Raw genomic sequence first — 17,563 nt, forward strand, 5'->3', positions numbered from 1 at the left:
AATGCTACTCGTAAGAGCTCTCACGACACCATGCCAACCAATGCTGCGGTGCGATAATAAGAGTCTCTAGTTTTAAAAAAGTAGAAAATAGTGGCGAGTGCTGGAAATACTCTCCTAAATTCAAAACTAGCTTTGTTCATATTGCATGGTCATCTCATCAAGGGAAAAAGTGACCGTAATGTATTTATATATTAATTCATTCATAGATTTTCCTCTTGTTTCGATAAATTCTATCACTGGGATATGAACGATTTTCGGCTCTAACTAGCATATGTAGCAATTTATGTGGCGATTTTACACAGAATTGGCACCTTCGTCACACGACATCATACTTTCAAAGATGTCGCAAATTAACTTTTGGAAGATGGCATGGATAAGATAACATCAACTGTGATCCAAATCTGGAGCCATAGTGAAAATATTGTAATAGGTCTTTAACGTATCCTTCCTTCCACAAAATGTAAACGCGAAAGAGAGATTTAACTTCGATATGCCATTTTCATTGCGGATAGACTCAAATTTATAATTTTTAGGAGTTCTTGCTGCCTCCTTCTATTAGGAAGTTGCATTCTTAGTATTATTATTGATCATTCTTCGCTTATCTTTGTTTTCGATTCAATAGTGCCAGTAGTCATTGACATTGCAGGCCCTGCTGATGTATATTTAATAAAACCCCGGCGTTATTTCAGCGTCTTTCATTCCTGCGCAGCTTTATTAATCTTCAGAAACCGCTGCAAACAAAGCTTTCGCGTCAATAGTGGCCATCAGAGGCGATGCATTTGTTTGTTTGATATGCGCCTGTTGTTTGAAAATGTGACAAGCGATGTGTGCAATGTCTTCTCACATGAAAGGAACAAAACTCTACTGAAACTAGTTTTGTGATATTGATGACTCCTGACGATTGAAAGTGTTTGTGGGTTGATAGCTTCCAATGTATTATTCATGTAACGAATAATGAAATCTATCAATTATTACGAAATAGATGTCTCGGATAAATCATCCCTAAAACGGTTAGAACCCTAAATATATATGCTCTACATTAGAAAGCGTGATCTATCATCAGTTTCAAAGAAAGTGATGTTTGATTATATATTCCATGGTGTCTATATATCTGATCAACACTGAACCAAAATACTAAAATTAAAAGCTGCAAGCAGTTCAATAGTGATTGAGATGTACTAAAGTACATACACCAATTACAATTGCGGTAAAATTTCAGTTTATAGTGCATTTTTTTTCTATAAGATTTTTGAACATTATTCCCTAGTTATCATAGGTTTTTTAAAAATGCAAATGGTCACCGAACCACATGACTTATTTTAACGCCTTAAGCTAAGATAAAAATGAATGTACACATACTAATGAAGATATAGAAAAAATAAAGGACAAATGGTACATTGTTTTGGAGAAAAATATGTTTGAACATTATTCACTTATGACTTTTGGTTTTTCGCAAAAACTAATATGGCCGCCAAACAACTTGACTGATCAAAATGTGATTTGCACACCTATATGACCATACACCAGTGACGGTATATGAGTAAAACTTCAGTTCAAATGGTTAATCAGTTATTGAGGAGAAGGATTTTGAACATTAGTCAATTGTTATCATAGATTTTTAGCATAAACCGATCGAAAGTACTGACAATAATGATGATATGAGTCAAATTTTTGTGAAAGCTGTATATTTGTTTTGGAACAGAAGCATTTTGAACATTATTCCCTGGTTATCATCTATTTTTCAAAATTTAAAGCCAATATGGCTTTTAAATGAAGCCCTATATCTATTTCTCATTTCAAGAATAAAGTTGGATTTATGCCATAAATAGCACTCTCCGTGGATATCTTTGACCTAATTGGATTCCATGGGATCACTGAACAATAAATTCTTTGTGTTTGGAGAATGAAATTCAGTTACTGGTCTTTTGCATAACACAACCGACACTGTAATTCGATTTATAAAATTGAACCTCGTGTGGCTGGGCCTCACAAGATTAAACTACATCGAATATCAGAGGGATTGGCTTGAGTCTCTTATATCGATATCACGTTCAAAGAATGCTTTAAAAGAAGCTGGCGCTTACGACAGACAGCAAGCAGATGAGCGACATGACATACGATAACATAGAGACACTTGGGACTATAAGATATTAAAGCTAAGCGAGAGAACAGATAACAAAGGGCATCCATTGTTCACTATTGGTGAGTAAAACCATCTGACTGTAACTATAGTGTCTTTATGGCATATGCTGCCATGTGTCTCTGTTGGTCGGTAGGTCTGACCATATGTCTGTCTGTCTATTTGTCTATCTTACTGTAGCAAAAGGTGTGCAATTGAAGGAATTGATTAGGCAGTTCCGAACACGAACAAAACTGCGACATGTGTACAACTCGACGTGCAACGTTCAATTCTTCATTATTAAAACCAACGTGACTTTATAACCTAGTTTCGGCCTGCTTACTTGAGGAAAGAACAATTTTTATTTTAATCAAGATACTAAAAGCATGTAAAATACTAAAAATTATCAGAATTTCTTAAGGGCTTCACTACTTAATCGTCAAAGACAACAATATGGAGAGCCTGTAAAATGGTAACGCTACTGTAATGACGGGATTAACCCCGACTGTAAATGTGCAGCGTCTGCATGTACATTGAAATAGCTTGAATGCTTCGCTTGTGAGATCGCCGATTGCCATATTTTAATCTATCATTTTTCAAGTCTACTGTATTCGATGTTGTTTTAGTTTGTTTTGTTTAAAAATCTAAAGCTTCTATTTTAATGACTGCCATAATCTATGATGTAGAATTTCAGAAAAGAAAAGTCTCAGTGAAAGCTGACGAGTGTCGTCGTGTTGAAACACAGTCTGTGCAGCTAAATTCTACAGATGCTATTTGAAATAAAGTGACCACATTGGACGTCAAGCATCGTGGAGACAGTGTGTTCCATTATGTACATACTGTCTCTATTAACTGATGTCGCCTTTCGACTGAAGCAATCTAGGAACACATTATTTTAGACACATTATCGTTTAACTCTTTTCATTCAAGTCTTAGCTTTTTCCAAACTAGTACAAGTGCATTGCATGTTGTCCATTGTCGATAGTAATTGGTTATATTATGCACAAGACTTTACCGCTGATAAGGTATATGTCAAGTTTGCTGGCTGAATCTAAATGTGTTTGAATAATACTGAGAAAAATACTGAGAAATAAGCTTGGCATTAAATAAATACGAATTTTTGTACAATCAGCAGCATTGGCGGATCGAATAAAATGTACAGTACATAGGAATGGAATGTATGGCCTTTAACTGTTTTGCTGAATCCCACATTGCTGTATAAAACTCTGATGGAGCAGTCGTACGAGGTTAAAGTTACCGTTGGCAATAGATTGATGTAATGCATGTAGATTGTTGTGAATCAAACCTGTCAACTTTCGAATTCCGATATTATCACGTACACATCAGTGTCAATTATTATGATGTCACAGATGATAATACTTAATCCCTGATAATGCCTGTGATAGCATGGGCAAGATCACGAGTTTATTATTTTATTACGCACATGAAAACGGCGCACTAAATTCAGGTACGTCAGCAACGGTTATGATCTCTTCACCATGCGCGGAAACCAAGCGCACAACGCTTATATACGTCTACAGCGGTCAAGATCACTTCATCGAAGGAGCAAATATCTCCTAAGTCATGTTCCATCACTGTTTTCAACATGCCACGTGACTACATCTAAACCAATCACGATAATCGAATGGTACGTGAGGTGTAATAATTCTTAATATGAATGCATATAAACTTTGCCATTTGTTTCCCTTAATCTGATCTTAATCCTTTTTACCCTAGGCCTTTGAATGTTCTTTGAACAGAAAAACGTAAAAGATAAGAATCGTCATAGTGTATAGAAATTCTCACCTCGGTGTAATTACCGATCAGTGTTATCTCATATTCCGCCAGGATCTCGGAGCAGTTATTGACGTCAGCGACCGCTTTCTCCAGTACGTTCTCGTATTCCCGTAAGACTGTGTCTGTTCGAGTTGGTAGCAATGCTCCAATGTAGATCCGTGTCTTGTTAACACACCAAGCATCTGTCACACAATAACATATACAGTCATCGTAATCAGATACACGGACAAGAAAAAGTAATGACGTAATCAAATCAGGACGGGACACCTGTCAGTTAAGAGCTTTAAAAATTAGAAGAAAGGTCGTGTTTGTACAGTGACGTTGTTCGCGTCCATCGTACATTTAAGGATTTCCCATGTACAGAAAAAATCTCCAATAACGTGAACAAGGTGTAATCTACCGGCAAAGTTTATATCACACTATTATTACAACCCACCTGTTGTATAAGTTACCTTTGTTGATGTCAGCAGAAAATTTAAATACCCTAAGACAGTTTAGTAGATAAATAGTTTTGCAATGAAGCGTAAAGACGACTATATGAGTAATGTACATTTCAATTAATGTTGTCGTCTGTTTTGTGATTAGCTTTCATGACCTGTTGTTATTGCAAGCTGATTTTCCCAGTGACCTACCTTAATTACTCATGTTTTTGTACATTTTGGCCGGTGACAACAGTCTAAGTCTGAAATAAACTTACTCGTTAATTCGTGTAATCTACCGCGGGTCCTTCACAAACAATGAACGAAAATAATGGACAGTGTCAATATTAAATGAAGTTATCAATGCGTTAAAGGTAATAAATATATTTTTTGTTTCCTTGCCGAAGGAAATATATTGTAATACTGACAGGTCAATTATTAAGTTCTTGTGTCTGCCTACAAGTCCCATAAGGAGATATGCACTGTTCTAACAATCCATTTCGCATGAACCCTTCACAAATGAAATTCATGTATTACGGTTGCATAACGTGTCTAGTCAGTAGCATAATTTATAATATTGAAGAACCTACTTAAACTTATATTCTTGAATAGCGACTGTCGGATACATGTTTTGTATTTATGGTCACACTTATTGACGGCACGTTTGTGTTTGGCATGTTCACAAGTCAAAATTGTCAAGAGATGCTAAATTTCACGCCTTGTTAGGTCCGTCGAAGATGTCAAGGTGGTTACGTTTGAGCGGGAACTGACCACAGTCCACTTTCAATTGATTTTTTCACCTAGCTAACAAAAGCTAGCAATGAAGAGTAAGAATTTGGAATGAATGCTAAACGTGATGTACTTCGGGAAGCCTGCTATTGATTGTCAGATCTGAATCAGTGAAGAAGGAAAAGTCTTTTTCATTGAACAGTGGTTTCCATTATCACTGCCTTGGTGACATTCTCTCTAGCTCTGACTTGACAATTCGTACAGGATCACGGAAAAACACACTCTGACTTTAAATTCAAAATCCCAACAATCACTAGCTAGATGTTATCCGTCTATACCTTGTAGCTCTTTAAAACTAAAATATTATTCCCCAAAATATGGATATTCTGTTTTCACGTAAACTATTCTCTTTTTTACATCCGGGTTGAGTTACTTTCATCAGCCCTATTAAAGTATGATACTGCGCAGAACTATACTGTGTTGTTTGCTCATTCTGCGTTGCCTAGGCTGTAGTGGCCAATTTCATGCAGACATAAAGCTCTACCTGATACAGATAACGGTACATTATGGATAAGGAAACATTCTGAAGCATCGTAACTTTCTGCGGTTGAATAGCGGATACTGTTATAAGTGATGATGTACTGTAATGATTGCCACAAATATCGTGAAGGAAAAAAACGAGTCTTGATGACTGAATCCTTATGTGGCTACATTGACTTTTACATCCGGGTAACTACCTCGTGGCATTTTCTGGAAAACGTTAAGGTAGTTACAATCTCTCAGTCGATTACCAATTTCTTTGTACTTTCAGCGATAGCACGCAGTTGTCCTCGCTCTGCAAATGAACTACACGTTCCAGGAATACAAATGTGAAATTGCATTTCATTGCGCCAGTACATGGAAAAAATTCACAGCTGAGGGTATTTTGAAAGCGCAGAATCACACATTCGTTATCGAATGAGAAAGATAAAAAATTAATATGAGTAATAACATCGACTAATGTATTTTGCAATACCAAGTAGATATGTTTAACAAGATTACTTTTCGCTAAATGAATTACATGATGTACGATCTGGCAAGCTATTTTGCCAAACTGTTTCCTTATTCAATTATTGCACTATGAAATTGCACATCATGAAATTATATTTTGAAAAATTCTCTCACTTTAGCTGCCAGATGCTACAGGTTTGGCTCAAACTACTATCAAACCCCGCTGTAGTCTTGCTGCTATTACAGTTAGTGAAAATCCAAGTAATTGTATACACAAAAGATACTTGCTAAATATTTTATAATTGAAAGGAAGAAAAGGTGAAGAGACAACCATGATTTAAAAAGACTGAGTTGCAAAGAAAATGTGGGCCATGACAATTACACTTTCCCGATTCTAACAGTAACGTAAATAAATTATACAGACCCCGGGCGAAGTCGTTTATTTCCATTCACATTTTGTGTAAACGTCACGTCATCTGAACGATCAGCAGTCTCGTGAAAGCGTTGTAAAGCGCGGTTGCAGCTACAGTGATTGTTATCGTTTAGTCAAGTTTGTCCGATGTCAAACTCTGCATCTGGTGCTATAAATTTCCAGGATACCTTACACATATCGAGCTAGTACTTGATTACCAACGACAATTACGCAAAACAGCATACCGCGTATCATCTGCTTACATTTCACTGCCATGGAAAACACAATGATGACAAAAGTATTTCTAAGTTCCTTAGGAAGCGACGCTGTGCAACTAATAAGTGTACTCACAAAATATCATTCTTCGAACGAAAATATAATCTCAATATTACAACGAATGCTATTAACTTACTTTTGTTGAGATAAGCAAGAACCATTAGAACGTACAACATTTTTATATTCCATACATCATTAGCCATCCTTCAGCACGGAGTAGTGTGCGATACGGCACTTCCTAAAAAACTGCTTCAATACACAACTAAAATATCGGAAATGCTAAGTCGATGTGACGTCATAACCAAACGACCAATTATGACGGTGGTAGAATCACTCAGAAAAGCAGGATGATCTGAGTTTCATGAGGTTTTCGTAATGGTATGCGATATCATATGTGGTGTCTGACACCATATCAATTAAATGAGCAGAAGATTCTGTGTCCTCTTTTGTTGTTAATGTAATGACTGAATAATCCTGGAAATCATGACAGTGAACATATGGTGCTAAGCTATTGGATCTCTCGGCTTTACTACAACAATGCTGGTTTGTCTTTTACAGACGTCACAGTTTCATTGTATTTAAAGTAATGGCTTCATGAATAACACTCGGACAGTGCAACGAATTTCAACACAGCTACTCGGGGATAAATTTGAATAATGAATGATGTATATAACATCCCTAGAATGTACAATGTTCTTTGTGGTTGAAGGCAATCAAGAATATAACTAGCCTCGTCACATGCTCTCTATTAAAAAAATACATAGATAGAAATATATCAAGGCAACGTGAACGATAATTGTATTGAACGCCTGAGAGAACTTTTGATAAATAATTTGTGAGATTACTGAAAATTGGCAGAATGACCACAGCACGGTGGCTATTCCATTGTAATATCTTCAATGTGTGGTATGCTGAACTAGCCTACAATGGGATTTACGCCCGCTAGCTGTAAATTGTGACATAATTCCAGTACCTTGGTCGTGTTTGTAAAATACAGTTTCATGTGCTACTCTAAATGTCACAGGAAACCCATAGAGTTTAACTTAGCGACGCGGCATGTTCAACGTGGAATTTCCCAAACAAAAGTTGACGGCTAAATTATAGTCGACAATAGCATGCCATTGCATATCTTACTCGATGTGTTGTGTCAGCAAGGCTAATCATTCCTATTCTAATATACTTGAGAGACCAGAAGAAACATGTACTTGTTACACAGGAGAAAAGTGAGGACGATATGATCTAAACATCCAGTTACTGTGGCAGTCACTTTAATAAGTTTATACTGTTGACTTTGGAAGTACGTACTGTAATTTCGATCGCTTCCCGGATATCTTCATGCATGTCGCATCATGGAATATTGTTGTTGTTGTTGTTGTTGTTGTTGTTGTTGTTGTTGATAATGATGATGATGATTGATTCATTGTTTGATCGATTGATTTGATGATGATGATGATGGTGATGATGATTATGATGATATTGATATTGATATTGAGGTTAGAGTTGGAGGTGATGGTGTCATTCTTTTATTTATTTAAGATTTATATTTTGTTTTGATTTGTTTTGTTTATTTTGATTTGTTTTTCCACAACTCAATTATTTAATGGATGTTTCAGAAGATGCAAGTGCTTTGACTACAAAACATTATTGTACAGTATCTCATTTTACCGTCTTTGTTCGTGACGTACACCGATGCAGTTATTTTCACAGCGTCGTTAGATTCTACACGTGATTATCGCAAAGCAATTGCGATTTGTAAGATGTATATCAACAGTTTCAATATCTACACCATCGAGTCCTCATAATTCTTTTGCATATTTGTTTTCCTGGATTGTCACCATTTTCAAAGCACATAGCTCAACGTTGCATCAATTATTCCGAACCAGTTTACGTGAATCTCAGGAGAGTTAGTAATGCAAACTGTAGGCAGATCGCACATCCTGTCATGTTAGAAATATGTGTAGGCCATGCATTTGACAAGTTTAATCCTGAATACACGAAGAGTTTGTACAGTCGTTGTGTTTGAATATTGCCCCGCTTGAAATTCTAATGTAATAAAAACTAACGTCGATACAGACGAAGAGTGTGCCACTGGGTACTCGTCTTGGGCTGAACAAATTACGAAACATAATGGAATGTCTTTTAAGGTATTTTGACTTTCAAGACCCCATTGCAAATTTCTGTTTTTAGTTATCAGTCCTCGTACTGTCTCTATGTCATGATTATGCAATATTTACCTGTGATTATAAAGTTTTGTTTCTTCTTAATTTCAACGGTTTAGAACATTGGCATTGCGAGTGATCCAAGCAACAGTTTCCACCGACCTAGGAAATTGTCTGAGTGTAAAACGAAATCCCTAAGAATTGTCATATAACACTTATTGACAATGAATCGTTACGGTAAATAATGATCTGCAAATCAATGCCTTGTTCAAGAATATGACTTGCTTTCATGTAGGTTGGATATTTTCGCACTGGTTATTTTATACGTTCATTCCATCTGGTGAGTCAAGTTCACCGCAATAATTGCAGAAGTAAAATGAACGTATTTCACCGTTATAAATGCCTATACATTCTCCTTGCACGTGAAAAAGCAATGCGATACATATCGATTTGTGTGCCCAAGCCTATGGCAACCACAGTTATCGTTTACAAACTACACTGTCATGCAAGTCAAAAGTATGTCATGGCCTCAGTTATGCACTCATCACAAAACTACAGTTGTACAATGAATCGTTACGACTTTGCTCTTCAAAAAGCAGCACGATAAAAGTCAAAGATCTCCTTCATATTGAAAAAAATGTTGATTGTCACGTAAAAACCGTATTACATCCTAACTGACCGTTCTTAAACCGAGTCTCATTGAATAGTAGACAAGTCTTGACAGTCGTTGCCATGGTTTCACGACCTGAAATGTACCCTTCCTGTCTTCATTTCACTTTAATCTTTCTCGTTGACAAAAGAGTACGATAAGGTGGTCACAATTTCACCTGTAGGGACCTTACATTCATTATAAAAGTTGCAAAATGAATGACATTGGTGGTGGTGAGTTGTTTGTCGCGTATAAGAGGGTGTTTTAGTTAGGTTCCTGAGTTCCTGAAACGTGTATTTTTAAGTAGCATGTATTTCACTTCACTGTCGAAAAAATTAAATCATCCCCGAAGATGCTAGATTATATGTTTCTCAGCGGCGAACCACAACAATTTGACATGAATCACCTATTTCCCAGACAGCAATTGGAGATAAATTATGCACATCCATTTATCATTAAAAGATTGGAAGCATTAATAGTGCAGAGGTACTACCTTGGTTAGAAAATGAAGCGAAACTGAAAACTCTGAACTCATGTGTTTTCTCGGTTAGGCCAAAAGAAAAATTTGATTTGTTTTTGGTCAGCGCGTGCATCACTTCAAAGTGTGCGCGTCAACTCTTTTTTTTCCTTTTTTTCATTTGCCCCTATGGAAAAATGGGAAAATGTATCAAATTCCACAAAAATAAAAATAAAAACTGAAGAAAAAAATCGCCTCGCCGCATCAATTTTGCCACTTGTCAATGACCAGAAACAAACCCATTATAATTTTTTTGGCCTTAGATTGTCACGTTACAATCACCTGTGTATGCATATATGATGTAGACATATGCATGTACATGTATGTATGTATGTATGTATGTATGTATGTATGTATGTATGTATGTATGTATGTATGTATGTATGTATGTATGTATGTATGTATGTATGTATGTATGTATGTATGTATGTATGTATGTATGTATGTATGTATGTATGTATGTATGTATGTATGTATGTACGTATGTATCTATGTATCTATGTATGTATGAACATGCATGCAAGCATGCATGTATGTATGTATGTATGTATATGTATGTATGTATGTATGTATGTATGTATGTATGTATGTATGTATGTATGTATGTATGTATGTATGTATGTATGTATGTATGTATGTACAATTATCCAATAATCGCCTGTTCAACATGTCTGGCATGAATTAATGGTGACATTGCTATCACTGTACTCAATTGCTAATGACAGTGGACATTAAAATAACAAAAAATGTGCGGGGAAAACTACAGTCGGCGTAGTTTATGGCATTAGCATCCTGTAACCAGGCAACCAAATAGGTTCCATGTTTTGTTCATTAATTGTCGATGTTTTGAAAGTCCACAATCATAGAAACAACTCGCTACAGACTATGGCTAACGGTAAATATCACATTGCATTAACCTGCTTTCCTAAAATATTTTGGACTTACAAATCAGTGGAATGCCAGCTTAGGCTGATGGTACAGCTAGCTAAAATAGCCTATGTTATATCAAGGTGTACGTATTTCTGGTGTATGCAGAACAGTGCGTCACAGCACACTCTCAATGTATTGATACACTCTGTTGTCATTTAACAGTACAGACAGTTATTTGAGATGGATATACCATCGTTTAATAGAAACAAGGTTGACGCAAGAAAGTATAAAATTGAAAGTCAACGTCGGTGGACATTACAGTGTTGATATATTGGCAGTTTCATTTCCACAGAGCTTAACAATGTCAATGCTTATATCGATTACATTCAATGTAGTTTTGGTTGGCGTATGAGGAAGGACAAAAATTCCGTATGGATATTGGGGATACAATTAAGATTCCGGGAGAAGAAACAGCAAATCCTTCCTCAAAGAAATGATTCCATGTAGAGTACTCACTAACTCATTGATGATCATAAAGTTTAAACATCTGGAAAGCCAAGATATTGCAGAATGCAATCGCAAATACACAAAACAGAGTCATGATTTATCATTCTTTGTACAAGGATTACGCAATGGGGAAGTCATGGCAATTGCGATTAATTCAGTCTTCTTATGGAAAACTAAGCTTTAATTCCGGTTGAGAATAGTAGAATGAACGTGACGGCTGCTAGATTGCTTGCCTTTGGTCTACAGCGGCACTGCTCATGGACACTGCTTGCCTTTGGTCTACAGCGGCACTGCTCATGGACACTGCTTGCCTTTGGTCTACAGCGGCACTGCTCATGGACTTTCTTAGGTTCGTCCTTACCTTGCGGTCTTGCTCGGCATCACAATCTGCTAAGGCTTTAGGGATTGTAAAAATATCATTCAAAGCCTGCAAGTGAAACTGCAATACACTTTTGAAAGTAATTTATTTTGTTATTATCTTTTATTCCTTGCAAATGTAACATCTTATCTTAGATCTTAAACAGAAATCTTGTATCATTTCCAGAAAAAATGAATTGAAAAGAATAACTCATTAACAAGGGTGTAAGGTGTCACTGTGCTCCATAATGTAAAGAATGAAAATGAAATTTGTGCGTTTGGTTTCCAACATGAGTTACATTCTACGTCCAACACATGAAATATCAACGGGTAGCTACTTGCCACGTCACACAATTCAACCTAAATTGTTTGTGTATACGTAACTGCAGCTAGGCAGAATTACACTGATTCCTTTCAAGCAGTGCCGTGTGACATTACTATGAACTCTACAGTTTCCATCATAAATAGAAATACTCAGCAATATTTATCTACTTTGTCGAGGGACAGAGTGTAAGATGATACGACTGTTTGGTGAGTGAAAACAAATTTCGATTAGATCGGAGCACCAGCTTACGTTTCCTCTGAGATGCCTTTCATTTCAGAATGATATATTTGATGACGGTACCATATTGTAGCTGACATGAAGCATACACACTACTGATTTTCAAAGGAGCGGGCAAGTAATCCCAGTTAATCAAGTTTGTGATTGGAAGCATCTGCAAGCAATATTGTAGGGTTTCGTATTAGTGCAGTAACGGGTACTTCTGATTGATTCAAGTGACAATAATTGCGAAGAAGTGTAACGATACAATGTAAACACAATTCTTGGGTACTGAGTATCACCACGTGGAATTACATTGTGTGAACCCACTTAAGTCGACGGAAATGTCAATATATAGACTATAGTATTATCTTATTACACCACTCAAGCAAGACAGTGTTGTCTTTCTGTTCTGCTATTATTAGACTTTCTTTGGGGTTTACCGTCTCGTTAAAGTCGACACCTATATATGTCAAATTAACACCAGTCGAGACAGTAAAACCAATGTCATTAATTTGCTAAAAACACTGCAGGAAATCGATGGACAATCTATCCAGAAAAGACTGGTTTGATTTGTGCCGTGTCTCAGAAATCACAGTCTGCTGAATTGCAAATACGAAATAAATATAATCAACAAAATTAATCTCAACTCAACCGCGTTACATTCGATCAGAGTATTACCTTTCACATCATTCCATTTCAGAATCGGCAAAATGAATCTTACATTTTAGATTGGACGATCATGGTTTGCTTCATTGATGGGCGAAAACGTAAAAAAAATCATGGGCAAGTAAGTAAGTAAGTAAATAAGTGACTAAAATAATCGCAATCATACCAATCCATAATCCGTAAAACCCTAGGTCAAAATTCATAATACAATAGCTATAAGCATAGACACACAACAGCACAGAACAGACAGTAACGCACCGGTAGACACAACAAAGTTAAAATCATGAAAGAAAGATACATGTAACTCTGGCCAAAAGACTAAGAAGTGTTGTCAGCTGTTTCGAAAATGGTAAACGCAGCCTAACCCACATGTGGCACCCGCCATATATCAATCTGTAAGTCAGATAGGTAGTGGTCACCAACTAAGGCCCAATGTCACCATAAGTAAGTAAGTAAATAAGTGAATGAATGAGTGAGTGAGTGAGTGAGTAAGTATGTAGGTTGGTTGGTATGTAAGTAGGTAAGTAGGTAAGTAAGAGATGAAGTAAGTGACAGAGTGAGTTGGTAGGTGAGCAGATGGGAGAATAGATAGTAAGTAGTTAGAAGGGTAGGTAGCTACTAGGCAGCTTCAATAAGTACTCACCTGTAAGTAAAGAATTTTAGTATTCGACTTTTTAGCCTGGAGTCTAGATGGTCAAGCTGTTAGGTTGCATTTGACAATTTGGCATGGTGCCGCTTTTGAGGGGAAGTACGGCATATTACTTACACGCAAGACAGTTTCAATAACTATCTACTTTGAGCAGTTCTTTAAAGATTAGTTGTCGTGACTGTTAATATCGTTGGGTGAAAGATCAGATGACTCAGGGCAGGATTATGAATTATGAATGATGTTTGTTTGTTTCAATGGCGTAAATATAGGGCCATACACGCAATACTTATTTGTTTTCAAAGTTGATACTATAACAGCACGATTGTCTTATCTGTATCTCTAGTCAGAGAGAACATTTTGTTTGAAAAAACATTCACAGCTATGCCTGAACCTTACCTGTTTCATATTTGTAATGTTGAGGCTGGATAGCCTCACATTTTGCATTGCCTGCTCATGACCCTTAATCCTTTGCCTTCCTCAATTTAAGTGAAATACCCCGGATGATCACGTACTTAGTTTGTGAGTGATTTATTTCGACCATCTTAGCCGCTACTCCATCATGAATCAGTCATTAGCCTTGGCACGAATACAAAACGATTTACATCAATGCATGTATTGAGGCGAATGCAAAGTCTGCACATACTGTGTAAACGTAAGCTTACTGGCCCTAAGTCGACATACGTGATAAATCCCGCTTTTAAGTCTGCTGTTATACATCATGATCCCAAAGGGCATCGAGGGGAGCGTGTGGGTAGAAAACTGATAATTAGGAACGTAAAAAGCCTTGCGTTTCCTAGGGCACATTTCGATAGCAAGGCTTGTTCTCATATAGCTGTGTATCGATAGACAGCCAGCCCATTTGTAGTCACAAGTCACAGAGACGTTAGAACGCGATTTGACATCATCAAGTCTCAGCGGGACAACTGCCGTGCACTGTCATGACTGTGAACCGCCATTTTTACGATTGATGTGATCAAGAAATTAAAAAAAAACTTTTATTTTATCACGTCGAAAATGCAACTATCGAAGCAATAAAATGATGCATTATTGATAGCTCAATTATTAGATAGTTTATTTCCCCCTGGTCTTATACGTCCCTCGTAACTGTTCGAGAAGAAAATTTAGTGATCATGTGACATAGAGGTCCTTCCTCCATGTTGCATGGTCACGACACGAACAACGAAAAAGCGAACAAGCAAGACAAAAACATAGAAAGAGCCAAACAATATTCCCTGCAAGTCTCTGCAATAGCCTTTCAATTAAATGCAACGCAATGTTATCAGAAATGCTGTGGGGCGGATAGCTTTTGATGTCCTTGGTTCTTAGTCGATTTATACGATACTTTCAGCGCCCAAGCCGCAGGTGTCGACTGCCAGCCCACGGAATGTATAATTAAGACTCAATAAATATTTGACGAAATATGCTTCAATTCTCGTGAGAAAGAGTATAAGACCCAAATATTGAACTTTGTGGAACACGCTTACGAAGTCTGCGGCGACATTTGCGCGGAAGTATAGCATAGATATGTACGAACGTGTCTGGAAATAAATTGAGTGTAGACTTCATTTTGATGTGTCTAAGACTAAAGAATTTAAACTATCGGATCGCTGTATCATGACTTAGTTTAGTCAACATTGAGATCCATCATAGCCAGTGTTGAGCCATCACATTCTAACCGAGAGGACACACTCTTAATCGTCTTTCTGCAAGGAAAACTTATGTTTAATTCCATTTGGTTTGTACACAACACCCTCAAACGTGAATTCTGAAAACGTTGGCGTGCAAAGTTTTCTTTCACATATAGTCTGTTGGAACTGTCAAGAGGTGGTGATATAAGATGGCTCAGTACTGTTTTTTCAAGTTCAGGTGAAGTTGTCATATTCGACCAAAGGCAGGGAAATTCATGTTTTGACTCATCGTAATAATAAATCATTCGGGGCAATAATTCGGAAATATTTCTTTACACTAAGCATTATATTACCATGTTCTGCCCGTCGCATTTTGATTGGTCGAGCTGAACCACGTGACTGACCACAAATCCACAGTAATGGTCTGTTTACATGCCCGTGAATATGAATAATAAGATTAACAACTCAAAGTATCGTAACTTTACAGCTCAAACGTAAATCATAATCAATCACAAAATAAAATGGAGCACTTGTAGGTCAAGTTGAGATACTCTTTTCTGAAAACATCTCCGGATTTGCCTATGTTTTACAGCGCGCGTGACAGTGCGTCGCGTATTGCTCAGTTTCTGGGGCCCAGTTGTCGTTCGCTCCTGAAATTTTCGGAAATTTTGACGGTTTTCTTGGGTTCACTGATAATATAATGGAAATAACAGACTCCGCTCTGACCATTAACGTTTATTTGTGGGCGCGGGCTCGAGGAAAGCCAAATTAACGGGCTCGGCAAGCCTCGCCCGTTAATTTTTGGCTTTCCTCTCGCCCTTGCCCACAAATAAACGTTAATGGTCAGCGCGTCGCCCGTTATTTCTATATTTAATATGTCTTTTCTAAACAGGTGTAAGGCCAAAAAGGATCGTTTCTGGTCATCATTTCAAAACCTGCGCCTCATGGCTTTCATATATTTATTAATTAATTAATTTTTTTTTTTTTGGGGGGGAGGGGGTATATACTCATCAGTACAGCTGTCCTTGATATCCCTGTTTCCATGTCCAAAAATGCTAAAAAGAAAACGGAAGTATTATGCAGCCTGTGATAAAAGACAATCATTGTTGCATCAATAGTGCCAAACCAACATTGTTAGGAATAAAAAAAGAGGAAAAAGGAAGAAAAAGAAAACCGCGTCGCAGCATCACTTTTGCTGAATGTCAATGTCTAGAAATAATTTTTTTGCCTGACTATCATTGCTCCACATGAGAAAAAATGCCGAGAGGTTTTGACCGTTGACCTCGCTGTTAATTTTATGCAGGAAATTACAATAACAATGCTTGGTCGAATGACGTATTGCCTTGAGGGCGGGATAGCCAGTGGTATAGGGGGAGGAGTACCTTCAAGATAGTGATAAGTGGTGCGGATTACCGTCGCCTAGGTGTCTGGCGTATACGCGTGCTAAAAGACACCTATGGTTGATTTTCGGTTGACCAGTCTGATGGCACAGTTGCAAATACCTGGACTGAACTATTCTGTATTTTGTAGGTGTCGTTGGCACTTTGACAATAAAAGTAAAGATGCACACATATTGAGTTTATTGTCTTGTTTATGAGCGGCCAGTATTTCCAACGGCATAAATTGTGTGCATTTGCCCTAGAATAAATGATTTCGAATAAAACATCGCGAATGTAACCACATTCCTTAAGCTCGACGTACACTTAATTGCCCCAAAGAGCCATGGAATCGCCCGACTTCGATATGAGCCTACAGAAATTTCAAAATGCCAGATGACTTTATTTTTATAAACATAGACAGTATAGCGAGAACTGTCTATGGTAGAAGAGAAGAGAAGAGTTCAATGGCTCAATGGCTCCCCCAAAGTGTTTACACGACCGAAAGTGCGAGGTAAGTTGATATTGTACACTTTAAAAATGCGATACGTTATCTCGTCACATGCACCCGTCCTTTACATTTGTTTGGTTTTTTTTTCAATTACTGTTTGTCAGTGATTTCTATGGCAAGAGCCATCTTCGGCATCCAAAAACCATTTTTTGGCTTTTTATGTCTACCCGTTTTGTTAATGTTGTTGATGATGATTTATTGTTGGTGGTAGCGGTGGCGGTATTGCTGTTTTTATCCCTGAAGTTATTGCTTTTATAGTTCTGGTGTCAAACTTCGAATAAATTGCCAAGTACCTTGACCAAAACCTAAGTGCCCGCTATTGATATGCGTCATAAGGTAACAAGTGAGAACGGCCCCACGCCTCGTCCGAGAAAACGGCCCCGCGGCA

At 37.3% G+C, this 17,563-nt stretch overlaps 1 protein-coding gene across 1 annotated transcript in view; it reads right to left on the reverse strand.

The window, feature by feature from the left end:
* Positions 1-7,085, reverse strand: part of LOC139126253 (gamma-aminobutyric acid type B receptor subunit 1-like) — a 31,963-nt gene extending 24,878 nt beyond the window's left edge. The window contains exons 1-2 of the mRNA XM_070692296.1: positions 6,879-7,085; positions 3,926-4,098 (exon numbers count right to left, since the gene is read on the reverse strand). Coding sequence (XP_070548397.1) covers positions 3,926-4,098; positions 6,879-6,945 — 240 coding nt within the window. The 5' untranslated portion in view covers positions 6,946-7,085. The remainder of the gene's footprint in view (positions 1-3,925; positions 4,099-6,878) is intronic.
* Between the last annotated feature and the right edge of the window lie 10,478 nt (positions 7,086-17,563).

The sequence above is a fragment of the Ptychodera flava genome (assembly GCF_041260155.1).
Source record: "Ptychodera flava strain L36383 chromosome 3 unlocalized genomic scaffold, AS_Pfla_20210202 Scaffold_27__1_contigs__length_13241970_pilon, whole genome shotgun sequence".
Taxonomy (NCBI): domain Eukaryota; kingdom Metazoa; phylum Hemichordata; class Enteropneusta; family Ptychoderidae; genus Ptychodera; species Ptychodera flava.